At 46.0% G+C, this 27,213-nt stretch overlaps 1 protein-coding gene across 1 annotated transcript in view; it reads right to left on the reverse strand.

Moving 5' to 3' along the window:
• Positions 1-6,008: 6,008 nt before the first annotated feature.
• Positions 6,009-27,213, reverse strand: part of SLC15A4 (solute carrier family 15 member 4) — a 30,683-nt gene continuing 9,478 nt past the window's right edge. The window contains exons 3-8 of the mRNA XM_031000870.3: positions 22,750-22,918; positions 22,203-22,280; positions 21,595-21,763; positions 13,676-13,831; positions 12,074-12,232; positions 6,009-7,173 (exon numbers count right to left, since the gene is read on the reverse strand). Coding sequence (XP_030856730.1) covers positions 7,013-7,173; positions 12,074-12,232; positions 13,676-13,831; positions 21,595-21,763; positions 22,203-22,280; positions 22,750-22,918 — 892 coding nt within the window. The 3' untranslated portion in view covers positions 6,009-7,012. The remainder of the gene's footprint in view (positions 7,174-12,073; positions 12,233-13,675; positions 13,832-21,594; positions 21,764-22,202; positions 22,281-22,749; positions 22,919-27,213) is intronic.

The following is a 27,213-nucleotide window of genomic DNA, read 5'->3' on the forward strand; positions in this document are numbered from 1 at the left end:
TCCGAGTGCCTCTTTCCCATTTCCCTGATGGATGTGAAATTGCAGTGTGAGCATGAAAAGCAGCTCTCCAGAAGAGCTTCTGCCCGGCGGAGATGGGATTCCAGTTAGAGTGGCGTAATGAAGTGCTCCTTCATCAGCCTTAACACGCAGAGCACAGGTTTAACTTCTGGTGGGTATAAATGGGCTACTGCGGTTTTTCTGACTTCAGGAACATACGACTTTTGTGTTCAGGATGTAGAAAAATTAAAGTCCTAGACCAAAAAATGAAAAGGAAATAAGGTGGCCCGCTGGGGCTTGTTTTCTCTGCTCGGGGAGTTTGGATGACTTCAGAGCGGGGAGGGCTTTTTTCTTAATTCAGTTCTCTAAAGTTGGTAATTTTGTTCATGTCCGTATCTGTACCCATGAAGTAAATTTGTGCAATAATATAAAGAATAAAATTTCATGTCTAGATCTGTAGGAAAAAAGTTTAATTTTATAAGCTATTAGCACTGCCGGTCCTGGAGGGAGCAGTTTTAGCATTCTTACCAGCTTTGTGAGGAAGGCATTTTTGATTGACGATGAGCTTCTCCTGTGACAACATGCCAGGGCTTCACGCAGGTGGCTTCAACACCCTGGAATTTGGCTGCCAGGCAGCAAAGTTTGGTTTCTGTGCCACTGGAGCAGGCAGGATGACAGCCCCTAAGGAGGTCCCAATTCCCTTCCTCCAAGGACACCAGTCACATTGGATTTAGGCCCCACATGAATCCAGTGTGGCCCCATCTTAGCTTGATTCCATCTGCAAAGACACTTTGTCCAAATGAGGTCACAGGTTCTGGATGGACATGAAGGCTGGGGCTATATTAGCCCAGTACAGCAGCCATCTACTTCTCTGATGCTGAGAGGTGGCTATGTCACAGGAGGGCTGGCTCCCATGGCCTCGAACATTCATGCTGGGTTGGGCCTGTCTGGCCCTAAGTCCTGCAGAGCCGTGTGGATGCATGGCTTTTTCCACTCCCTCTTTTTCTCCTCCAAGTTCACAGCCCCCTCTGTTTCCCCCTTAGACTTTGCTAAGGCTTCTTTCTCCCTGAATGGCATCCTCTTGCCAGGCTCAGGATCCTGCTGTGTGTAAGGGCCAGTAAAAGCATCTGCACCATTTACACCTCACTTTTGACTCACTAAATCCAAACCCCAGCCTTCACCAAACACAGAGAGCTAGGTCAGGAATCCAGCCCTTTCCCACAAAAATAATAGTCACATGGCCGGGTGTGGTGGCTCTCGCCTCTAATCCCAGCACTTGGGGAGGCCGAGGCAAGTGGATCACTTGAGGTCAGGAGTTCGAGACCAGCCTGGCCAACGCGGTGAAACCCCATCTCTACTAAATTCTTGACCAGGTGCAGTGGCTCATGCCTGTATTCCCAGTGTTTTGGGAGGGTGAGGCGGGAGTATCACTTGAGGCCAGGAGTTTGAACCAGCCTGGGCAACATAGTGAGACCGTGACTCTACAATATATAAAATAAAAAAGTAATTGGGTGTAATGTGTGTCTGTAGTCCCAGCTACTCTGGAGGCTGATGTGGGAAGATTGCTTGATCCCAGGAGGTTAAGGCTACAGCCAGCCACAATTGCACCACTGCACTCCGGCCTGGGAAACAGAGAGAGACCCTGTCTCAAAAAAAAAAAAAAAAAAAAAAAGCCGGGCGTGGTGGCTCATGCCTGTAATCCCAGCACATTGGGAGGCTGAGGTGGGCAGATCACCTGAGGTCGGGAGTTGAAGACCAGCCTGACCAACATGGAGAAACCCCGTCTCTACTAAAAACACAAAATTAGCTGGGGTGGTGGTGCATGCCTCTAATCCCAGCTACTCGGGAGGCTGAGGCAGGAGAATTGCTTGAACCTGGGAGGCAGAGGTTGCGGTGAGCCAAGATCTCACCATCGCACTCCAGCCTGGGCAACAAGAGCGAAACTCCGTCTCAAAAAAAAAAAAAAAGGCCAGGTGTGGTGGCTCACGCCTGTAATCCCAACACTTTGGGAGGCCGAGGTGGGCGGATCGCCTGAGGTCAGGAGTTTGAGACCAGCCTGACCAACATGATGAAACCCCATCTCTACTAAAAATACAAAAATTAGCTGAGCCTGGTGGCGGGCACCTGTAATCCCAGCTACTAGGGAGGCTGAGGCAGGAGAATCGCTTGAACCCGGGAGGCAGAGGTTGCACTGAGCCAAGATCGTGCCACTTCACTCCAGCCTGGGCGACAGAGTGAGACTCCATCTCAAAAAAAAAAAAATAGTCACTTTACTCCGAAGCCAGACTTTCAGGAAGAAGCTTATTTTCACTTCTCCATTCTTAAAAGTGGAAACCTCCCTTGCCCTGCATTCCTCTTTTCTGTGAGCCCCTTGAGGGCGTCTCCTCTCTCCTCCAGCTGTCTGCAACCTGTCAGGACCCCACACAGAGCTCAGCTTGCCGGCAGGAGCCTGTGACACGTGGACCACCCCATCCTCTGGAAACACTCCCTTCACTTGGCTTCCAAGACACCTCCTTAGCCTGGGAACCTCAGGTCCCTACTCCATCAACATCCAGGCCCTCACCGAGCACCCGCAGGTGACTCCAAATGCATCCTTCCCAACCCCAATCACTGCAATCAGACGTGCAGAGCCGCTTTTGGACAGCTGTCTGGAGAAGCCCTTTAGGCTTGAAAGAAGGGATTCGTGATTGACTTGAGAGTTCCAGAAAAGGATTAATATACCAATACAGTTTTTATTTATTTATTTATTTTGAGACGGAGTCTCCCTCTGTCACCTAGGTTGGAGTGCAGTGGCACGATCTGGGTTCACTGCAATCTCCGCCTCGCAGGTTCAAGTGATTTTCCTGCCTCAGCCTCCTGAGTAGCTGGGGTTACAGGCATGCACCACCACGCCTGGCTAATTTTTTGTATTTTTAATAGAGACGGGGTTTCACCATGTTGGCCAGGCTGGTCCCAAACTCCTGACCTCAAGCAATCTGCCCTGACAGCAGCTCTGATTAAGCAACAGGGAGATGCTAGGGACGGGTAAGGGGAGTTATGCAATGGACCTGCCCAACTTCAACTCCCACCATCAAAGCCCTAGAGGTCAAGGGGCTCATCCTGCGTTTCTGGGAAATGCCGTGCTACCTGTCGGCCTCCTCAACTCCCTATGCGTTCTGTGGCTGAACTTTGATGTCACTAGAGACACAGCCCGGCACAGAGACCAGAACACAGGTTTCTGTGCCGTCCTCACACTGGGAGGCTGTGACCAGGCCTAGTCCCTGAACGTCTGGGGGTGTCTGCTCATCTCGTCTTGAGACACGTCTCTCACGATGCATTGGTTTGGGATTCGGTCAAACAGAGAAAAAACAAGGTCCCTGGCACTGGGCTGGCTTCCTCTCCAAGCAGCCCTATGACAACCTGAGCATGCTTAGCTCATTTGGAAACCAGCAAATGCTGAGTTTTCTTGTTACTATCCAGCTTTCCATCATTCAGCTGCTTTTTCTTTCACCCTTTACATTCTGTACTTTTCATTTGCTTAATAGATTCTAGTCCAACAAATCACTTTGTAGGCATTATCTCCTTTAAAAGGCCCTATTTCCAAAAGAACAACATGTGAGAATGAACATTTAAAAATAGTTACTCAAGTGACTTCATTGTTTGAGAATCCCCGTTAACATATGTGGCCCGTGTTAATAACCGTGTGTATCACTCTGCGGCACACGGCAGTTTCACATTATTGCAGCATTCCGCTCCTGCTTAATGTGCTTTTTTTTTCCAGGTGATGGGATTTTGCACCAAGTGAAATAATTGGTAATATTGAGGATCATCCATTTTTTATTACCTAGAATTCAGAAGTGATCAGGACGGGCCTGGTGTGACTCTGAGATGCTGGGCTGTTGGGAAGTGTGATGTGGTACTATGCGCTCTCCAATCCTCCGGGAAGCAGCATCTCGGCCCCTGGGGGTGGGGGACACGAGGCCGGCCCCAGGGACCCTGTACTTGTACAGCCCGTCCGCAAATTCAGGCAGGACATGCAGTCGCACTCTCACCCTGGGATCACTGACCACAGGCCCAGTGGGTCCCTGTCAGTCTTAAGAACTTTTTCTCCCCATCTGCCCATGACACTGTGGAGAAATGAAAAGCTCTGTCCTGCCCAGCTTCCCCGAAAACAAAGTCTGGCTGAGCATCTTCACATGGAGTGAGAAGACATTTGCTTCATGAGGCCAAGAAAAGCCAGTTACACACACACCGACGTCTTCAGGGCAGGCACATGTTTCATGCTTATTTATTCAATCACCGCTTCATGCTGTAGGGTGAACCTGATCAACTATCTAAATTCAGAAGAAAATGTAAAAAGTTGTCTGATAAAAAAACAGCCTTTACTCTCACAGAACACTTCTGATGCAGGATGGGAAAGCGGCTCTCCTTCCCCACGTCACACGATGCTCTGGCGGACACTGAGCATCCTATAATATCCTGGCATATGCCCTGCCACCACCCACCTGGTGGCAGCATCAGGATCCCAGGGCTGAGGGCTCAGGCCCACAAGGCTGCCCGCCCCGGCAGATGCCAGGCGCAAGTAGTGGGCTGTCACCTACGCTTCTGACCAACTACAAAGCAGGAACTCCCTCTCCAGGTTCAGCTGATTTGCCAGAGCGGCTCTGAGCTCGGGAAACGCTTTACTCATGCGTGCCCGTTTATTATCAAGGCTGTGACAAGGGCACAGAGGAACAGCAGATGGAGGTGTGCAGGGTGAGGTGTGTGGGAAGGGGACCGGGAAGCTCCCATGCCCGCCGGGTGTGCCACCCTCGGGGAACCCCCATGAGTTCAGCAACCAGGAAGTTCTCAGAACCCCAGGCCTCTGGGGTTTTATGGAGGCTTCATTATGTAGTCATGACTGATGACACACCACTGGCTACTGGTGATCGACTCCACCTTCTACCCCCACCCCCCCAACTTCCTGGAGGTGGGGGAGGGGGAGGGCTGAAAGTCCCCCCACTCCAATCACCAGACTGGCTCCCCGAGCAAGCACCCCGTTTCCTGAGGCTGTCCAGGAGCCACCACAGATGGCCTCATTAGAACAAAAGATGCTCCCATCACCCAGGAAATTACAAAGGCCTTAGCAGCTCTAGGCCAGGAGCTAGGGTCAAGGGGTCAAAGAGCAAATATGAAAATGTGGGCTTCTCCTAGTGCCCTATCTACAGGGGTTGCAGGAGTTCTGTCCCAGGGATTTAGGGCCCAGACCAAATCTGTTTCTTTTCTCATCACAATATCACAGGCTGGCACCCTGATGACTCTGTCAACCCTCCAACTGACTTTCTGGAGAGAATTTCCCTCGTAACATCGAGGGTGCACCTAGCTAGAAGCGGGGGCTGGCGGGACAGATGGAGCGGACGGATGTGGTTACTCACTCACCGTTCACACAGCCCGGGGCATCAAGGGCACAACGCACAGGAGGAAGGATCCGAGAGCTCTCCCGACGCCACCTGCCTTTCCCCTTTTGTGCAAAGGCCTTATGAAGAAAATCGGTTTGACACCATGGGTTATTTTTACATGTGATATATCCTGAAAACATGAGTTCTGTCTCCGGAAAGTGGTATCCTTCGTAGCACAAGGCTTTTCGAAACCTGCCCCATGTTTTTTTTAACCTGGGCTCACACCTCCGGCCCCTCTGAGATCCAGTGATACCATGAGTGTCATCTGTATTCACTCTATCCTACCTCCACTGGTTGAAATTTCTTGTATTTTTCTATAGTTTTTCTATACTTTGTATTACATAACAAACAACAACGTGAGGGTTTTTTAGTTTGTTTTTTGTCTTCTCCAAATGCTGAAACTACCCTTCCATGCAGAGGAGGCTGCAGAATCAGGAGACGCGCCGGAGCATCCGAGGGCTGTGCAGGAGCGCACTTCCCCACCCTCCCCTCAGTTCCCGACTCGGGAAGCTCTGCGCCTTCTACATGACAGGGGAGGAATCCACACGCCACACCAGCAGCGACTGAGGACAAACCACGCAAAGAACCAGCTCATGGATTTCGCATTTGAGATGCTTTTTATAATAAAGTTATGCCAAAAATACAGCAACAAATACAGAAAAAGTATTAACAAACGGAGAAGCCCCAGATACATGTACAGTAACAATACAAAAATGTGACTGGTCAAACAGCTCAAGTTCACATTTAACACTTTCAATTATTTTTAATTACACTATTTCTGTTCAAAAGAATGTTTTCCTTACATACAACCATGATCAGTCTTTAGTCTCAATCGTACCAAAATAAAGCTATATATAAGCACTCTGACTAGGTAAGGTGTGAAGTACCCCATGAGTTGCTCTGTGGCTTGAGATGGGACACGTGGTCTCAAATGACTCTTATGCATGCCTTGCCTTAAGAAAGAAAAGTAATGTTGATGGTTTAAAAAGTAAGTACTTTTTGAAGCAGCAGATGAAATGTGTTTACTACCAGCCTAAATCAAAGAACATGGCAAGAGCAAGATTGTTCTCAGGGAGGAAACCATAAATATGGCATTTATGTAAAATCCTTGCAGCATCTGACCACGCTTTTATCTTTAAAAAAAAAAAAAATCCTCACTTTCCTAAATATAAGTAACAGTTTATTAATTTTTTTTTACAGTGAGATATATGGCTATGGGAAGCAGGTGATACTATTTGTTTAAGAAACTGGAATGCCAACTAACACGTGGAGTTCCCCAAGACTTTGCAATCTCCATTTGTGAGTTTCTGTAAAAAAGGGAACCCAGCTAGAGGATTCACAGAGACCTTGAATGACAAGCGACATACTCGAAATCTGCAGCTCTCCTCCTGGAGGGCCCAGCGTGCCAGGAGACACGCTGCAGTAAGGCACTTACCAAGCTCCTTTGGATAGAGGGAAAGAAGAAATCAATCCAGGCAACATGCAAGTTTCAGTGAAGTCAGACATTTTATGGGAATTTAAAGTCTTGCCTGTTCTCAGTGCACCCCAGTCAGTTACTGACATGTCAGCCTCAGAAACCGCACATGGCCTCAGGAAGGTCAGGCCCTCCCGCTGGTGGGCACGCCATTGGCTCTTGATCGCTGATGGTCTCGATGATGGTCATATTTCACAGAAATAATGAGGAAAAGCAGGAGGGTAGCTCCTTGAATAGCAGCCAGAAGAAAAAAGTAATAGTTCAAATAGCAGCCGTTAATATTACCTGGAGAAAACAAAAGGAAAGCGGCAGGTAAGCTGCGCTGCTACAGGTATTTTTTCAAGACTTTACTATTTAATCTGGTTCCCACTAAGGTTTAACTGGAGTCATAAAAAAAGAAACAAATGTTGTCTCTGTAGTCCAAAATGCACAAGCATCTTGCTTTCAAAACCACTGAAGAAGCTCCCTGAAGTCAGATACATCGCCACCGGGGGCTCTGGAGGTGGGCTGTCTGCAGCCCCCCACCTGCCCCTAGCAGCCCATCCCTCTCTTCTGTAAGGTAAAAGGAGGAGGTTCCCTGAGGAAACTAGAAAAGGTAGCTCCCCAGTACTCAGGAAAATCCCTGCGTGGCCTGCAGACACACATGCGGTGGTGAAGGGGACTGTGTTGACGGAGAGTGTGCCTAAGGCTGCACGACAAGGCTGCAAATCAGGAGCAAGGGGAAACCTGCCAACCCAGCCTCCTGTGACTGCTAATCCCCCCACACCAGAACAGCTGGGCAAAGTAAAAAATTACCTTCCTGTGTTCTTGCCACCAGAAACAAGTGTTAGCCGGTCTGGTGTTATTTCCTTCCTGCCTTTTCTGAGGCAGTGTTCCTCTCCTCAACTACTTCAGGGGAACTTCCTCCATTTATAGTTATGATTGGCCTGGAACTGTATTGTTGAGGAAGGCAGACGCGAAGATAACAAAAGAGCGCCTGACTATCTCTTTATCGAATCCTGAGGTGAGCGTCTTTATAACTTGGCTATGGAACCTGTGCACTTTTTAGCATCACAGATTGCACTATGACACAGCCTGAACATCGTGAATTCTGGATTCACTGCATGGGTCACTGATGGGAAACAACACACCCAACACACCAGGGCCGACAGCTGGGAAATGTATCAAAGGAAGAGATGAGCTGGTTTCTGAATGTGTCTTAAACATGTTCAGGTTTTAGCATCCTCAAACTGACACAAGCAGATACCTCTGCATACTTTAATACGAAGAGTTAGCATCCACTGAATACCCAACCGAGTCCCGGGCACTATGGAGGCACTTTACATGCAACGTTTGCATCCCAAGCAGGCTGGACAGCGCAGAGGCTAAGGTCACGGGCCATGCAGCTCAAGCTATAAGGCTTGAATCCGGCCTCTGAGACCTCTGTGCTCAGTTTCCTCATCGTAAAATGGGGAAAGCGCTGAGGAGCAGCATTTCAGAAAGGCACTCAAGAGGGAGCCTGGACGAGGTGAGGGTGCTAGCACCACGTGCCACGGTCATGATCCCCCTTTCACAGAGGTCTGGAACTGTCCACTCTGCAAACTGGCAGTCTCTCCGCCAGAGAACAGAGTTCAGCCAGCACCGGCTAACATCACCACTCAATGTGCAGATGTGGGAACGACGTGTGAGCAGAAAACGGCAGGACTTTTAGCTCGTCATGACTGGTCATCCAGGCCAAGCCAAGTGTCGCCCTGTGCTCTCCACCATGGCTGCTCCTGCCACCATGGCGTCCCTCTGTCTCCGTACCATGTACATCACCTGCCACCAACTGGAAAGCACTGCTGCACGTTTCTGCACGAGGTCGCAGGCGCGTGTGGCCAGCAACATCACGAGGGGAGCGAGTGCTCTGGAATCAAGTTGCTCCATTTTCTGCTCCTCTTCAAAAACACTTTCTCATTTGTTTATTTTAAAAAGTGAGACTTCCTTTCTTCTGAAGACCTTTTTAAAGCTGGGTTATTCTGGCACTTCCTTTTTCTATCTGAACATATATTGCATGTTCAACAGTGCATTTATCAAATAAACACAATATAATACACGTCTGGGCCAGAGCAGTGGCTTATGACTATAATCCCAGCACTTTGGGAGGCCAAGGTGGGTGGATCAACTGAGGTCAGGAATTCAAAACCAGCCTGGCCAACATGATGAAACCCTGTCTCTACTAAAAATACAAAAAATTAGCCAGGCGTGGTGGCTGGCGCCTGTAATCTCAGCTGCTTGGGAGGCTGAGGCCAGAGAATTGTCACTTGAACCCGGGAGGTGAAAGGCTGCAGTGAGCCAAGATGGTACCACTGCACTCCAGCCCGGGCAACAAACATGAAACTCCATCTCAAAAAAAAAAAAAAAGACCCCACACATCTGTATGGTGAGATCTCACACATTTTTAAAGAGTGCTCATTCACACCAATTAAAGAAGATCATTTCCTGTGTCTACTGATTTAGAAAGACAGCTGCTAATACCCTGAATTCTACCAGACTAAAGCTTTATTTTTTCAACAGATGTTTTACACTATTCGTTCAACCCTTACGACCTACCAGGCTCTGTCCTGGGCACTCAGTGGAAATGCAAACCCCAGCTTCCTGGAGCCTGGCACTAGCTGTCACTGCTGTCCCAATACTGGCATTTGACGCTACTGAGACGAGGTTGTCATCAAAATATAAACGACATCATTTTATGTGCCTATTTTGAAATACGAGTCTCCCCAAATGTACCAGTCACTGAAAACTTCCCGAGCTAAAGCTGGCAGGCCACGTGAACTGAAGGCTGAGGCCACATGAACTGAAGGCTGCGCGGCCCTGTGGGAGTGGAGGTGCGGTCCAAGCCCGCAGGCAGACACACCACGCCTCGTCAGGGTCTGTCTCAGGGTGGCATTACACAGGGTACTCGGAAACGCCTAAGTCGCCTGGGAGAAAACCTCCCGTGCATTCCTGGGCCTCTTCACAGACAGAAGGATAATTACACAGGAAGATGGCAAACACTAGGGTTTTGACATTTGACAAGACAGACTCTTGGGTCCCCGAGGAATGAGCAAACCCGCCCCCCAGGCTCACAGGCAGGGCAGGTATTCACAACAGCCCCACACTGCCAGCAACCGGGCACCCACCGACAACAGCATGGATAAATGCCTCGTGACGGCTCGTACGAAGGAGCAGTACTCAGAAGTACAGGGGAGATGCTCACAGACAGAAGTGCTAAGTGAAAGGAGACAGCCACAGCCCAGCACAGGACAGGCGAGGGTAACCTGTGGGGGCCAACGCTGGAATAGAACAGGTTTACCTTCTGAGGGGGGCAGTAAACTAAGGAGAGAGGCAAGGAGGGCTTCCAAAAGTTCCTCCACTGAGATCCAGACTGCAAACACAGCAAGCTGTGCTTAAGATTAGAGACCTTTACTATGGTATGCACGTTCTCCCCAGCTTAAATAACACTAACCAAAGGAGCCTGCTGGGAAGTCGGTAAGAAAAACACAATGTAACAAAACTCTGGGGACTCTCCCTTCACAGTGCTGTGACTTTACAGAAAGCTATTTCCTGTGTCAGTCACGAGATGGTGAGGTAGGGCCAGGGATAAGGGTGGCACAGACACCCCCGGAGCCTGGCCTGAGAGCTGCTGCTCCTTCCAAGGCCACACAAATTCAGGGAGAACTCTCTCTGAGGAGCGGGCTTCCTGTGGATTTCCCATGTCACAGCCTTTATTTCTCTACCCAGGACGCCAAGGGCTGCTCGACAGATGAGCTCCAACTCTCCTTACTGGTGTGAACCAAGGAGGCTGCCATGCAGCCAGGGGGCACAGCCTGGGGGTTGCTGGCAAACACACCTCCTTCATGAAACATTTCCCATTCTTGAAAACAACAGACAGATCCTGGCCCACCCCTGGCACACACGCCCTGAGAGCACCAATGCAGGGGAAGTCCACAAACAACCTGTCAGACAGAAATGATGAATGAAAGGTCAACTCTGAGATGTGAAATTAAATTAAGAATGAGGATTAAATGACTAGAAAGCAACGAGAATGACCAGCCAATCCTTTATGACACATTTAAAGATAAAACAAAAACCAAGAACCAGAATCTTCGTCTTCAGAGCTATGGACTTTGGTCTTTCTTTGAAGGAAGTCTGTCCCATGTACCCCAAGAGGATCTTATTCCTCGGGCTGTTCATCTTCAGGAGAAGGTGGGAATGAAACACCAGCCCCAAATCCACATGTCCTCCTCAGAGCAAGCAGCCCTGAGCTGGCCATGGAGGTGGCACTCACAGCCAGAAAACATCAGTGACAAGTGTCCATGGGACATTGGTGGCTTGGAGTTCTGGGCCTTACATTAGGACTCCACAGGCCTATACTCATGGAAGGGCTCTGGGAATTCTGCAATTTCTGCAGAAAAGTCCCTAAACGTTCATCAGATTCTCAAGGGGATTTGTAACCTAAAAGTGGCTAAGTACTACCAGACCAGAGCAAATGCCACATGATTATACAAGAAAAAGTAACAAGGTTGTTTTTGTAGATAAAATATTTTTACAAAGGAAAGGAAAGAAGAAACCTTCGCTTGCTGGGTCCATTTAAAAGCATGGTAAACCTGGAGAAAGCAAAACTCAGCTTTTATGAGTGGTTCTGTTCAACACCCAAGATGCCACCTACTGGTATTAATTGTAAAAACCCATTATGATTGATCACAAGTAATATGTTTATTTTTAAAAGTAACTTACTATCTAACTTGTCTTTTTCGTATCAGAAAAGGTGCTGTTAGGAAAAGAAAATGAAAGTACACCACCAAGTTAAAGAAAGGGAAGCTTGGGGTACAGATTCAGCTGCCTCACGAAGACTGAGCTGGACGGGCCTGGAGAAGGTGCTTGTCCGTCAAGGACGTCCCCATAAGGAGCGGTGGCTGCAGCAGCTGCTTGCCGGGCTGTGGCCAGGGTAGGCTTGGCCCCTGGGATGAGAAGAGAGACCTGCTTGTCTCTTGAAAACCGTTCATGATGTAAGGAAACAAAGTGATGCAAGCAGCACAGAGCAGTGCTGTGGAAGGAGCGGCAGACAGGCAGCTCGGGACAGGCCATCCACGTGAAAACACCTCCGCTCACTCAGCCATCTCCTGAGTGCCCGCGCCTCCCCCTCACTGGCTATTTTCAAAAGGGACAGGATGCTGGCTCTTACCAAAGTCTGTGTGACTGCTCATCCATCCGATGGCTTTGATAGACACCAGTGCCAGCAGTCCAGAACCCACGAACGACCCGACGCCAGAGAAGAAAAAGAACAAGCCCATTATGGCACTCTGCATGGACTTGGGGGCAGCTGAGTATGCAAATTCCAGGCCTGAGGAAAGAAAAGGGAGGGTCGTTTTTGTGAAAGGGGCACTTTAACACATGGGATCAAAGCTTTCACCTAATATAGCAGAGGAAGCGTGGGGTCTCCTAGGGACTGAGTCCTGCAGACAGGCACAACCTCTTTTCTACTAGGAGGACGATGCTTACTAGCGATCAAGAATCAATGGCTATGGGCCAACTGTTCATTCTCCTAGCCATTAGGATAATTCCTAATAAATTCAATGAGCAGAAAGTTAAACTCCTTGCTCTCAAGCTTAAAGGTAATGTGATCTGTTGGCTCTTAGACTTTTGTGTTCCTTAAAGAGATTAGAGAAAAAATTTTCCTATATTGTCAAGGAATGGGAGTTTGAAAACAAAGTACACACACTAAACTGGGAAATCTACATAAGGATTCTATTTCAGAGGCAATATACTTTATCTGTTTTTTGTTGAGACGGAGTTTTGCTGTTGTTGCCCAGGCTGGAGTGCAATGGCACGATCTTGGCTCACCGCAACTTCCGCCTCCCTGGTTCAAGCGATTCTCCTGCCTCAGCCTCCCGAGTAGCTGGGATTACAGGTGCGTGCCACCATGCCTGGCTAATTTTTCTGTATTTTTAGTAGAGACAGGGATTCACCATGTTGGCCAGGCTGGTCTCGAACTCCTGACCTCAGGTGATCCACCCACCTCGGATTCCTAAAGTGCTGGGGTTACAGGTGTGAGCCACCGTGACAAGGGCAATATACTTCAAAACTATTTTGGCAGGCCCATCTATAAATTTAGATTTTTATAACTAGACACGGAGATTTGTAGTGTATTCTAAATAGAAGTCCATTCCGTTGTGATTTATTCCCTTTACAAATTCATCAGCCAATTCTGGATGAGTTTTCTACAGTGAAAACCACCACTGACTACTACCCACACATCCATCCACCTCTGCATATCACTCATTTTCTCTTCTCTCTCACTCTCAGCAGCCAGACAGATCTGCCCAGAATACACTTGTTCAACCACTGCAGGATCTCACTAATAGGAAAAGGGAGGCCTGTGAGAACATGTTTCTAAAAATTAGATCTGCTTCTTTACGTACATCTAAACGAAGCGCACTGAGAGCTGTGAGCTCAGCCCAGCCACCACGGCAGCATGGCCGAGAGGGCTCCGCTGGGAACTATCCAACTGCGATTGCTTTCTTCTTCTCTGTCCCGTGGCACTTACAAGGTAGTTAACAAACTTTCATGAAAATATTTTGCGATACTGTTTTTACACAAAGAATGGAGAACCTCAGCACTGGTGTGTTTACCTAGCGATTCATATTCTAAACCACACACTGCCAAAAACTACAGAAGTGCTGTGCTATCCTTGTCTCAACATATTCCAACAGCACAGTCAGAATGCCCGAGCGCGCATGCATGCTTGTGCCTGGACTCAGACACCTCCGGCACTAAAGGTCCTCACCTGCGATACTTGCAAAGATCTCGCTAATCCCAATCAGCAAGTACTGGGGCACCTGCCACCACAGTGACAGATCGGCAGCATGGTAGACAACGTTGCCGATGGTCTGATTAATGGTTTTCTCTTTAACAAGGTTCAGCCTTTTACTCTCCAAAATTCCTAGAATTCAAAAGTAGGTTAGTGTAATATTCATTTATTAACATTTACAGTTAATCTAAAAATCTGATGTTTGCTACAAGACTTCGTAGTGAACGTGATTCTGATGCGTGAAAGGACCATGTCTAATCATAGCCTCCCCCAGGACTAATAGGCCCCCAGCCTTCAGCCTCCTAAGCAGGCTGAGCGGAGGTCCTGGCATAGCACACCTATTTCACTTCGGCTTTTTACAGCATCTTATATAAAATCAGATGTTCAATATGTTTCATTTAATCCTCAAATATCTGGATTGCTCACCCATACCTCGTTTGTCTCTTACAAAGGGGAGTAGGAGAAAGTTAAAAAGTCCTACTGTAGAATTAACAGTAGTGCTATTTTACCCAACAGCAGGTATACTGAGATGTTCTTCCAATCATAGTGATGGATCGAAGGTGACCTACTGATTTATTATTATAACAACAAATGATGATAATAATGATGATGATGATGTTGGTTTCCCTGCATAGGGTAGGCTTAATCTTTGCAACAAAGTAAGCTGACTTCACAAATCAACCTGTGCTCTCAGCAGCATTGAGATCTCACTGCAGGTGCAGGCTAAGTTACTGGTCACCTATCAAGTGTAACCGAAAGACATGAGAAAAACAAGCAAGGGCAGCAGCTCCTACTCTATAAACAAAAATCAACCACTGGAAATAAAGTGTAAAAGCATCTATTTGCAGGTCCAAGTCCTTAGGTTAAAGATACCACCAAGTTTTATTTTATAAAGAATTCTTATTGCAAATTAGGTCACAGGCCCTAATATTTAAAGCGTATGTAAAATATGTTTATTTTAAAACATGAGTATGAAGAAAGGTCTGGTCAGAGGGCAATGGAATGAAAATATTAAAAATGTTCCTTCTAAAACCTGAGCATGAGAAAGGACCAGGATATGATTCATAGGGCGATGAGAACACAAACTCTGGAATTTCCACCTCAAATCTCAACTGAAATGCCAAGCAAAGTGAAAACATTCTCCAGGATCAAAGTAGAGAGAGACCTTCGAGCCAACCCACAGCTTACTTCCATCAGAAAACCTGCAGCCCCACCCTGGAAGAGTGTCAAGGGAAACCCAATCCTTCCACTCCGCCCTCCACGGGAGAAACATAAACGCAGACCCAGGCAAGGACAGCAAACTATTTAGAGCCCTTAGTTGTTCTGGAAAGGGCATCTGAGGGCATCTTAATCAGGCAAGGCTGGTAGTGACAATAGGGACTGTCCCCAAATGACAGCCTTCCTCCCGACAGGGCAGCTGACAGCAACCATAGCACTGCACCCCTAGCCCTGGCATCAGCGCCTTCAAACACGAAGAATGAACTGTGTGACAATGGCTTCCCCTAGACACCCAAGGTCCTCAGCTCCCACCTGCTCCCCTGGGACCATAGCTGACTACACTGGTCCCCACTCCTTGAATGGGAACAGAACCTATGCAACTCAAGCAGAAATTCAGGTCTATTTTGGAAATAAACACGAAAGCTGAATACCACTTTTCTCCTTCACAGGAGAGGAGGAGAGCCTAAGGATGACACCAAAGTGTCTGCAGGGGGCGGGACAAGGGAAGGTTACTCATGCGGAGGACAATAAGTAGATTTTATAACCTGAATGGGAAAGATACTACTATTGCTACTGGCATAGTTCTACCAGAGAACTTGTCTTATTATTCAAGAAAACACAGACTCTGAAGACTAACGATGAAAAAGGTAACAAAGAAATTAAGGGGACATTGGCTTAAGAGAGACACAAATGATGAGATCAAGAATTAGGAGAAGAGAAAATGAGAAAATAAATAGGCCTGATTATTGGTGAGGCTGTTAGCAGAGAGATGAGCAGCGGCAAAGGCGCACGCACAGCCAACACTGCGGAAACCAGGATCGGGACGGGTGCCCCCAGTCACGAGTGAGGCGAAGAGGCAAAGCCAATGGGGAAAATGACCCTGCCTGTGAACAACTGAGAGCCCTGGAGAGGCTGGGACAGGCCGAAAAGCAGCAGGGTTCAGGCTGAGTGACAGTGACATGGCAAGCGGGCACCCAGTAAAAACAAGCATGGGATGCAACGCTGGATAATCAACACAGCAGTCAGGACAAATGAGCCAAATCCTTCAGATAAAAGTCATCCACTTGTATCAGTTCAAAAAATAAACAAAACTGAATATTATGGTTAATACACAGAACTAAAGCATAATATAACCCAAAGATTGTAAATAAAGGAGAGGACAGGCCAGGATGTATCAGACAAACAATCATAAAGGGAAGAGGTGACAACAAAAATACCAAGAAGAGAGAAAAAGAATCAAAAACCAAAATAACCAATAGGTGCCATGTATGAATTGTTCCTTGTGTGATGAGCCGCTTTTGTTGATGGATTCACAGACAGCACCTCATTTATTATTCACAGTAAGCCGGGGGGGAGAAATAACGCAAGCTCATTTGAAGATGAGGAAAATGAGACTTGGAGACAACTGGCAGAGCTGAGGCCAGGCTTCACACCCGGCTCTCAACGATGCCACATGCGCTACCTTCCAACCCAACGGCTGTTTCACTATGGATGACACATAGTATCCAGACACAACACAAATCATGAACTTTACTGTGAATTAAAATACCACCCGGCTGCTAGAATCTCACAGGAATACACTTCTTTTTGTCCTTGTCAGAACAAGTAGACGAAAAAAAAATACAGCTTTATTTGGCATAAAGTTTACAAACTACAGACACAAATAGAAAGCAAGGCCCCAGACCGACCTCATGACAACAAATAACTCCTGAGGCCTACAACATGTCCGGGACGACACGATGGATCGGACAGACACAAAGATCCGGGTCCTCGTGGAGCTCCCTTCTGACAGGCTCATGTTTTAAGCCTACACGGTGTTTTAGAAAGTGTTCGGGCAGGACCTGTCTGTGCCTTCCCATTCACCACAGACCCACTGTGTTATTCTTGGACCACGCACTCATCCCCATGGCCTCAGGCCCACTGCCAGTACTGGAGTTTAAGACTCCTGCTGTAAAAGACCTAACTAATACCGTTGGTAGTATTACAATACATGAATCATGCTATTCACCTACAACATTTTGAGGGAGTGATATTTGGCCATAACGGAAGCCTTGAAATCCCCAATGCAGGAATTATAAAAGCCATAATCTCTCCTGACTCAACAAAATTTGCCATCATTAACAAAAGTATAAACAAAAACATCAATATTGTAAAACTTAAAAATTCTCTGAAATTAGTCTTAGATCAAAAAGAAAACCAAAACCAGTTTCAATATTCACAGAAAACAAGAAAGAGAACATTAAAACAAATCAAAGCACACAAGAACTGACCAAAGTAGTAATAACAAGCAAATTCATAGCATTAAATTATCTTTTCATTATTAAATAGAATAGAATAAGTAAAAGTGAATGAAAGCCAGGCCCAGTGGCTCACGCCTGTAATCCCAGCACTTTGGGAGGCCAAGGTGGGCAGATCACAAGGTCAGGAGTTCGAGACCAGCTTGGCCAATATGGTGAAACCCCGTCTCTACTAAAAATACAAAAATTAGCCGGGCATGGTGGCAGGCGCCTGTAATCCCAGCTACTGTGGAGGCTGAGGCAGGAGAATCGCTTGAACCAGGGAGGGGAGGTTGCAGTGAGCTGAGATCACGCCACTGCACTCCAGCCTGGGTGATGGGAGGGAGACCCTGTCTTGAAAATGAAAAAGTTATCAAATTTCCTCTCAGAGAGGTAATGGACTCCAGATGACTTCAAGCTAGGCAAATGCTTGGAACTCCTTGAGAACAGAAAGATAATTATTGTCCCCTTAAAATATATTTTCCTGCCTACAGAGAAAAAGAGAGTATACCAACTCTTTTTAAGAAGCTATATCACCCCACTGAAACCTGCCAAAAACAACCACAGACGAAGGCCAATTCTAGATACAGATGCACACGTGCTCAATGATACAGCAGCAGAGTCAGGTCAGATGATCAGCATCAGCCTCTTTTAACAAACAGGGTTTGTTTTCTAAAACGCAGGAATAGTTAAATATCAGGAAGCTAATACAATAATATAAATAAAATACATGAGAAGCCAAAGGCAGCCGGGGGGAGATGCAATTAACCTTGGATACCCCCCCAAAAAAATCCAACATTCATGCTGGCTAGATGTTTAATGTCATCACAAATACCTACTTTAACAAGCAATGATAAACTTTCAACTTAACTGTGAGCTACTAGTGGCAGTCCCATTAAAATCAAGGATGAGACTAACGTTGAATCAAAGAAAAAGAGAAAAAGAGATATAATTATTACAAAGACAGAAAAAGAAACTATATTATTTGAAGACAAAGAATGACCATTTGAAAATAGTTCACTGAAACTCACAGAATTTTATAAAATCCCATATATGAGGAACTGAAAATACATAAAGTAGTTACGAATAAACCTAACATAAAAGGTAGAGAACCTAAAGAAATGTATAAAACTTTCCAAGATTCCATAAATAAAATTATAGGAAATTTTTTTTCTTTTTGAGACAGAGTCTCACTCTGTTGCCCAGGCTGGAGTGCAATGGCATGATCTCAGCTCACTGCAACCTCCACCTCCTGAGTTCAAGTGATTCTCATACCTCAGCCTCCGAGTAGCTGGGATTAAAGGCATGCGCCACCACGCATGGCTAATTTTAGTATTTTTAGTAGAGATGGGGTTTCACCATGTTGGCCAGGCTGGTCTCAAACTCCCAACCTCAGGTGATCTACTCGCCTTGGTCTCCCAAGGGAAAATCTTTTAAATGGGAAAAAATCCATAAGCTAAGAGATAAAAACTTGAAATCTTTAAATAATCATGATCTGTTATGTAACAACACAAAAAAAGAAAAACCTAGCCGGGTGTGGTGGCTCATGCTTATAATCCCAGCACTTTGGGAGGCTGAGGCGGGCGGATCACGAGGTCAGGAGATCGAGACCACGATGAAACCCTGTCTCTACTAAAAATACAAAAAATTAGCCGGGCATGGCGGCGGGCACCTGTAGTCCCAGCTACTCGGAGAGGCTGAGGCAGGAGAATGGCGTGAACCCGGTAGGCGGAGCTTGCAGTGAGCTGAGATTGCGCCACTGCACTCCAGCCTGGGCGACAGAGACTCTGTCTCAAAAAAAAAAAAAAAAGAAAAACCTATTACAAAAATGGGTACAACACAAACTGTACACAGAATATAACCATGTACAGTTATATTCTATGGGGATCCAGGTAAACCATGACCCACCTAAGATGACAGAGTTTGATAAATTTTGGGAAAGAATCTTAAACGTCACTAATAACGTGTTAAAACAATAATATACCATTTTTCAACCCTTCAGCTAAGAAAAGATTAACAGAAAAAAATCATTTATTATGGGTGTAGGTGGTAAGCTATAAGCAAAATCAAGTTTCTTTCCCATTAAAATTTTGGTTTGCTATGATGGTTCCAAATCTCTACTCAAAGACCATTAACGTCTCTAAATAATACTCACTAGAGCTAGGAATGAAACCTCATCAAACATGGGCAGGTGTTTCATTAAATTTAATAGATTGTACTCATGTCAAGTTATAAGATATATGTAACTCTTCCCAACTACTGGCGGGTAAAGCTTCTTCCCAACACTGGGTCACTTGGGAAAGAACGCCTGTTTCAGGACGCACACATGCTGCGAACTTTCCACTTCCATGTCACCAATTCAGAGGCTCTGGAGCTGCTGCCGTCACACTAGGTCAGAGCGCATGCCTCCCCACAGACGCCAACACTCAGTAAGAAGGCAAGCACTGTGCAGAGGCTGCCTGACTCCAGTCAGTACGTACCAGACTTGATGTACTGTGGATTTTGCTAGCGCTTTTTTTTTTTTTTTTTTTTTTTTTGAGACGGAGTCTTGCTCTGTCACCAGGCTGGAGTGCAGTGGCGCGATCTCGGCTCACTGCAACCTCCACCTCCCGGTTCAAGCGACTCTCCTGCCTCAGCCTCCCGAGTAGCTGGGACTACAGGCGCCCACCACCATGGCCAGCTAATTTTTGTATTTTTAGTAGAGACAGGGTTTCACCACATTGGCCAGGCTGGTCTCAAACTCCTGACCTTGTGATCCACCTGCCTTGGCCTCCCAAAGTACTGGGATGACAGGTGTGAGCCACCGCGCCCGGCCTGCTAGCGCTTTTTAAAGACAGAACTGACGGAGTGCAATGGGGAAATCTCAACAGTGACTGGTCTGGCACTTGTATCCTGCACAAACACATATCGAAACCACCAGAATGGACTGCATGGCTCTCAAGGCAGCCCACAGAAGTGATTCAGCCATTTATGAAACTGAAAGAGAGGATGTTAGGAAAGGAGCCCAAACCAAGTATCTACTGGAAAAGCCTCCGGAAACCAAGGACGTCTCCTTTCCCACAGGGAGGGAACAAGGACTCCCTTCCTTGGCATCAACCAGTGTGGTGACGGGGCACAGAGAAGGCACTCCAGCCCCGGGGGGAGAGAGAGGTCTGAGGCCAAAGCTGAGCCTGCGCTTTGGGGAGGTAGGACAGACAGGCAGACACAGTCTCCAGTGCAAAGACTTCCTGCAGACAGCCCTTCTGCAGGCGCACTCTGCTGAACCGCAGCCTGCAGCTAGAGCCCTGCAGTGATTCAGTTCTTCTCTGCCCATGCTTATTTCCCCACGTGCCACAGCTCTGGAAGAGAAGCTGAATTATAAAGAAGGCACAGCAAAAACTTCATTCAGACACGACCTCACTTTAATTATCTATTTGAACAAAAGAAAATGCAATAGTCTTCTAAAACGTCCCAGTCTCTAGAACAGAGATTTCTTAAGCCCAGGGACTAATTTCTTTAAATCTATTAAGTACTATATCAATACATTCAGTCTGGCAAAAGTAGATGAAAGCTGCTATGAAGGCAGCATTGTTTGAGAATATTAAATTCCATTTCAGCAATGCTTAACACTGAATTCCTCATGACAGCAGATAATACATAGTTGGTTCAAGAATATCAACTTTTCTTATTATGTAACTAAGCTGTTTCATCAGTCAATAATTTTCAAATATTAATGAAGGGAGAACTCCAAAATAATTGAGAAAGTCAGCAATACCCAGCTTTATCAGCAAAGGTAAACAACTCATTTCAGCACATAAAAACTATGAAAACAGAATGGAAATCCTCAAAAGGATAACTCTCCTCATCAGAGTTTAGAGACTTAGGCATTCGTTCTTATCAGGTTTATCTGTAGGGGGAGGAGATGCTGCCCATGAGCCTGTAACAATCTAGAAACATTTTTGTCACCAGAAAAATGCACACAGAATTTTACATAAAAAATTCAAAGGACTCACAGGCACCCTGACACTTGTTAATAAACCTAAGGTTAGTAATCTGAAGGTGGAATTCTCATCCTTGAGAATGATCTAGTACCTTTAATTTACAAAAATTCATCTATTCAGCATTCAATAGCCTAATTCTAAATCAGTAGGTAGAGAAAAACCTCCCTTTAACTCAGTCCAAATGTCACTTTTCAGAGCAACCCAATGGTTTTAGTACCAGCAGAAAAATGACGTATCCTTAGGAAAATAATCTTAAACTTTAAAATAAAGGATTAGTGCTGTAAAATAACTGATACACATCCTCTTTTACAGACATGCACTTCCTGAACAACCTGGGGCATGACTGCGTGTGAACACTATATTCTGAATCCACAACTGCTGCAGTCGGGCCTGAGGAGGAACGGAGCAGAATGCCTCTTACCTGCAGCAAAGGCCGAGCACATGACAAAGAACATGCCCACGGCGATCCTCTTCAGGGAGGATGGGAGCAGGCCGTGTCTTCTCAAAATGGGATCGACCAGTTTGTCCTTCAGAGGGATGAGCAGGAGGATGAGCACAGCATCAAACATGGTCAGCCAGGCTGCAGGGAGCTGGGGTGAAACACAGGAGGAGGCGTTTACTCCCCGCAATACAGGCCATCATCTGTCTAGAGAACCAATGTCTCAGTGGGAGAAATGCATGTAAAGAACAGTTCCTCTCCACAAGGTACAACCTCTTCAGTTCAGAGACAACGGAACTGGGAAAAGATTTCTTTCCAAATGAATCTGCATTTGCTTTTCTGTGTTTTGAGGGGAAAATAATCAGGTGAAAAATACTAAGTAATGTTGAATTGATGTTAGTCAACCTAATCTAGCAAATGATACAACCAATGAAAAAATATTCTCTAAAATAAGTAAAAACTCTATTTCAATAACAATGCTTTTGTGTTGGTGCTGTTAACATTTATAAAAGATTTACAGTTGGTAGAAGGAGTCCATTTATTACATAAGCCCAAAATAACAATGTTCAGATCATTACAATTGTTCTCACCGTGTGAGGAGTGGTTGTAATATTTGAAATTTCTGGAATCCTCAAATGAAGACTCTGTAAAACATATGTTGTCTGCATCTAGGTATAAAAAACAGTATCATTATATGTGGACCAACTGTGCTCTCAAACACTCTAAGCATCCTGCCCCTCCCCTAAGCTAGACTCAGATGCGACACACAGTGACTCCCAGAAACAGACAATGGCTCAAGTTTGAAAACAGACAGGTCAATGATTTGGTCATCGTAAAGTCCTCTGGAGATCAATTTTGAAAAAGAATGGCCAGTTATCCAAAGGAGAAATTACATTAACAAGAGGGGCCTGAGAAACCAGAAGCGTACCTGTTCTCAGCTTCTTTTTCAGAGAGGCTTTAAACATAGTTAAAGCAGCCAAAATGACTCCATAACTAAAACCAAAAATTCCAAGATTCTGTAGACTCATGGAAAAAAAAATCACCTAGTCCTAACTACTTTAGAAATGGCCAAAACAAGTGCTAGGGTAAGACTTCATAGGAAGATAAAGGAAATTAAACCTGTTTGTCACCACTCACTTGGAAATACACTGTCCAGTAAGGTATCAAAGCCAAGAAAACAGGGACAATCTTGACCAGAGCTTTCACATCTTCCACTTTCTCTTCTGTAAATGGCCCACCATGAGACATCTTACATGAATCAAACAGACTTTGTTTAGAAGATTGCTGAAAGACTCCAATGCCTTCACTTTGGGAAATAAAATGAAGGAATTAGTTTTCTTCCCCTCCCAGCAATCAATTATTTGGTCACAAATTAAGTTTGGAGGTAAGAAACCAGCTCACTGTATTGAATCTGCTTCAACTCATTCCATCACTTACTAATTGTACACACCCAACACAGCTACCTAAATTATTTCTAAATGTCACAGAATGTACTGAAACAGCTGACAAAGGGACTTTCTAGTCAAAGTGCAACTGGGCTACTGTAATTTTGGCGTGGCTGGAAGATCTGTGATGACAGTGTGAACCACAGCTGAGCTGAGCCCCAGCGCAGCTGCCAGCTCGGCAATCTCCGCGTGGGGAGAGTCTGTAGCTCTACCTGACACTGGGAAGGACACCAGCTACGCCACTGGATAGCATATGAAAAAATGCACTGGATTGTGTGAATTTTTAATCAGCTAATTTATCAAACATCAAGACCTGAAAGCCAATACCAATGCTGTTAATAAAACCCTGCTGGTTTAAACTGAGTCACTGGCAGGACTGAGGCAGGCTTCTATTCTCGGAGGAAAGCTGTCAGCTCTTGGATTAAGGAAGAGCTGTTGGGGGAGGGCGGTGCTGGTGGTGATGAGAGGAGGATGTCCCTGGCTCTGTCCCCTGACAGTAGGAAACAGGGAGTGCCCAGTGCACCGCGTCCCATGTGCTCCCTCATTAACCATGTGGTGTTAGAACTCTTCAGGGCCGTATTGCACAGAGGAAGATGCCTGGGCACAGAGAGTGAGAAGGGTGCCTGAGGTATGGCCAGGACTTGGACCCAGGCAGTCTTGGCTTTACAGCCTGAGGCCCTGACCCCTGCAGGACAACACTGCCCCTCCACTCCCTGCCACTGCCCTCACATCTGCCGGTCACAGCAGGAACATGGACCTGGCATTCCCAGCTCTTGTACTAACGAGTTTCACTTCCTCGCTCTGGGCCTGCTTCATTATTTAGAAAATGAACAGGCCCCACTAGACAGCTCCGCACTCTCTCCCAGCTCCAAAACACTCTAATGGGGAACGGGCTCCAAGGATCTCAGCGGTAAAATGGGAAAACAAAGTGCACACTATTCTCTAAAGCCAGAAGTACCAAGAGAGAGTTAATTCCCAATAAGATTGTGTTTAACTGTGGGAAGCCAACAGAAATGGCACCTGTCAGCCTTCTAGTTTATTAACTCATGTCCCATTTTACTATGGTGCCAGTATTTTAAATTCTTTATCTTATAAAGTCAACATTTTAAGTCTGGACATTCAGAGTGGGGAAAAATAGAAGCACTGAAAACTATAACTGAATATTTTAGCCAAATTTTGGACAAGAAAACTAAGTTCGATTCAACAAATACTGATCGAGTACCTGCTGTAGGCCCTGCATTGCTCTACCTGGGGGCTAAAGGGGAGGGCTCCTGTCCTTACGGACTTAGTCTAGTGGGGGAAAATAATCAAAAACAAAAACACCCAAAAGTGAAAATAAATTCCAAAGACATTATAAATACTTTCACTCGAAAACATTAACTTCTTCAAGTACTACTTCTTTTCAAAAAGGAAATTAAAAGTCCTTTTGTACCTAATACAGATACTATTAGTGGTTTACCACATCATATTAAATACCTTTCACTAAAAACATTTAAATAACAAATAAATCCATTTTCACACAAAGAATCATTCACACAGGTTACTGGTTATATTACTTTCGCTTTACGTAATTAAAATATTTAAAAGCTGTGAAATCAACATGCATCTGAAGCTTTACTGGGTTATACATATTGTTAGGTGCACTATTTTGCAACATACAAGGGTCCAACACGAAGCCACGGTCACAAGTGACACCCGAACACCCACAAGAGCCCTCTGCTCCTCCCACAGAAGTTGAGGAGCTCCAGTTTCAGGACGCCTGTGCCTGAGTCTCTGTGAAGGCCGCATGTACGTGTGTGTATTCTCCAGGAAAAGAGTCCACTGGTTCTCACGGATTCCCAAAGAAGTATGTATCTCAAAAAGCTGTAGAACCATTTCTACTCTGGTCTGATGAGTTGAACAAATACGCCTTCATTTCTCATTTAATATCAAGCACTATATTATCTTCAAAACACAGATCAACCTGGATTGAAACTGAGATTGGGCCAGATGAAATTAAGTGTCACGACTGTAAAAATGCTGGGTATGTCATGCTTCCTCAGGCTTTGGAGGCCCAACTTTTTTTTTTTTTATTTTATTTTTTCGTTTTTGAGACGGAGTCTCGCTACCTCCCAGGCTGGAGCGCAGTGGTGTGATCGCGGCTCACTGCAAGCTCCGCCTCCCGGGTTCACGCCATTCTCCTGCCTCAGCCCCCCAAGTAACTGGGACTACAGGCGCCCGCCACCATGCCTGGCTAATTTTTTGTATTTTTAGTAGAGACGGGGTTTCACCGTATTCGCCAGGATGGTCTCGATCTCCTGACCTCGTGATCCGCCCGCCTCGGCCTCCCAAAGTGCTGGGATTACAGACGTGAGCCACCGCACCCGGCCTGGAGGCCCACCTTTTTTAAGGCACCCTCGTCACAGTGGTCACCACTGACAGGGCCCTTATCATGTACCTGGCATCCTGCTGAGGGCCTTGCACACATCACTGTGCTCAGGCCCCACAGTGAGCCCATGAGATGAATCCATCTCCGCTGTACAAAAAGGAAAGCTGGGCTTCGCAAGATCAGTAACCTGCCCAAGGTTACAGAGCCAGTTCATACAAACAGCAGAATCTGAGAACTCCTCAGACCATCAACTTTTCTGCAAGCTAGCCCCTGCTTTTTTTCCCTTATTTTTGCCCAAGAAGACTTTCAAAGATTTCCTAAGAGGAAATCGGCTTCCTAAGTAAAAGTAACTCCAAACCCTCTCCACACTGCCATTTGTGCTTTAAAACCCAAATATGTCCACAGAACAATGTTGTTCTCTTGCAGAAATGTCTATGGGCTACCACCCACACGGATACTAAAACTTTAAGGGTTGTTCCTGAAAAAGACTTCTAGGATCTGAAACACTGCTTTTGTCTGATCAAATAAGGCCCTGGCAAAAGACTAGCGTCAGCTAAGATGGGGCTATTTTTTTTTTTTGAGACAGGGTCTCACTTTGTCACCCAGGCTACAGTGTAGTGGTGCAACCATGGCTCACTGCAGCCTTGACCTGACCTCCTGGGCTGAAGTGATCCTCCCACCTCAGCCTCCTGTACTTTAATTACTAAAAATTCTTAGTGCGGTCCCACCGTTTGCAGTTTTGAATTATGTGTCTGAATGCCGCAATGACCCACTGGCATTTCCAATAGGTCATGTAGACTGGTGAGATCTGCCAGAACTCCACACAGGGACAGCTGGGGAAATCAGAGATGTTCAGGAGCAAAGAAGTAGGCGCACAGGGCTATTTTGGTGAAGTTTCAATCTACCACATGGAAGGAATATTAGACACATTCGCTACGGCTCCAAGAGCATGAGTAAGACAAACAGACAAGCCGCAGGCAGGCAGATGTGTGAGTGGGCCCGCAGAAGAATGTCCAGCAACCAGTGCCATGCCACAATGGGGTGCACAGCTCAGACACACAGGACGCTCCGATGGCTGAGTCATCAGCCTCCCACCCAGCAGCCTCCAGGCATTTCTACGTTGGTCAAAACATTCCATGAGGGGACTGACTACAAAAGGTCCCAGAGACTTCTCTGGAATGATGGAAATAATCTATGCCTTGACTGCACTGGTGGTTACACAACCTGAGTAAGTTTGTCATAATTCACAGAACTGTACAGATATAAGGGGTAAATTTTACTATCTGTAAATTATTCCTCAATAAAGAGTAACACAAACACTTCTGAGCTCTCTTCTTGGGCTTAAGTTCTGGACTTTATTAACTGGCATCTAACATCACCAAACATGAGTCATAGTTGGCCAGTGACTTGGAGGGGTTCTGAGGACACACGCCTTTCTGTTTTAATACCTCAGTTCATGGGACTTTGGTGTTAACACTGGGTAAGTCCCATGAGATCATCTGGTTACCCTCAGTGCATCTCGCCATTCTGCTACTGTACCTTCCTGTCAAGAGTTACAGACCTGACCGCTGTATGACGGACCTGACCGCTGTATGATGCAGCCCATGCCGACCTTTAGGTAAGAGGCAGTGGCTTACTTTTTAAAGAGCAGAGACAGGTACTGACAGCATAAGCAACTGCTTAGTTTTTCATTCAAATGTATTTCAAAGCTTTTTAAAATAAAAAGAAACATGTATAAAGCATGTCTTCTGTCTCCTCGATGTCCTCCACAAATTTCTACCTTTATAA

The sequence above is a fragment of the Gorilla gorilla genome, chromosome 10, assembly GCF_029281585.2.
Source record: "Gorilla gorilla gorilla isolate KB3781 chromosome 10, NHGRI_mGorGor1-v2.1_pri, whole genome shotgun sequence".
Classification (NCBI taxonomy): domain Eukaryota; kingdom Metazoa; phylum Chordata; class Mammalia; order Primates; family Hominidae; genus Gorilla; species Gorilla gorilla.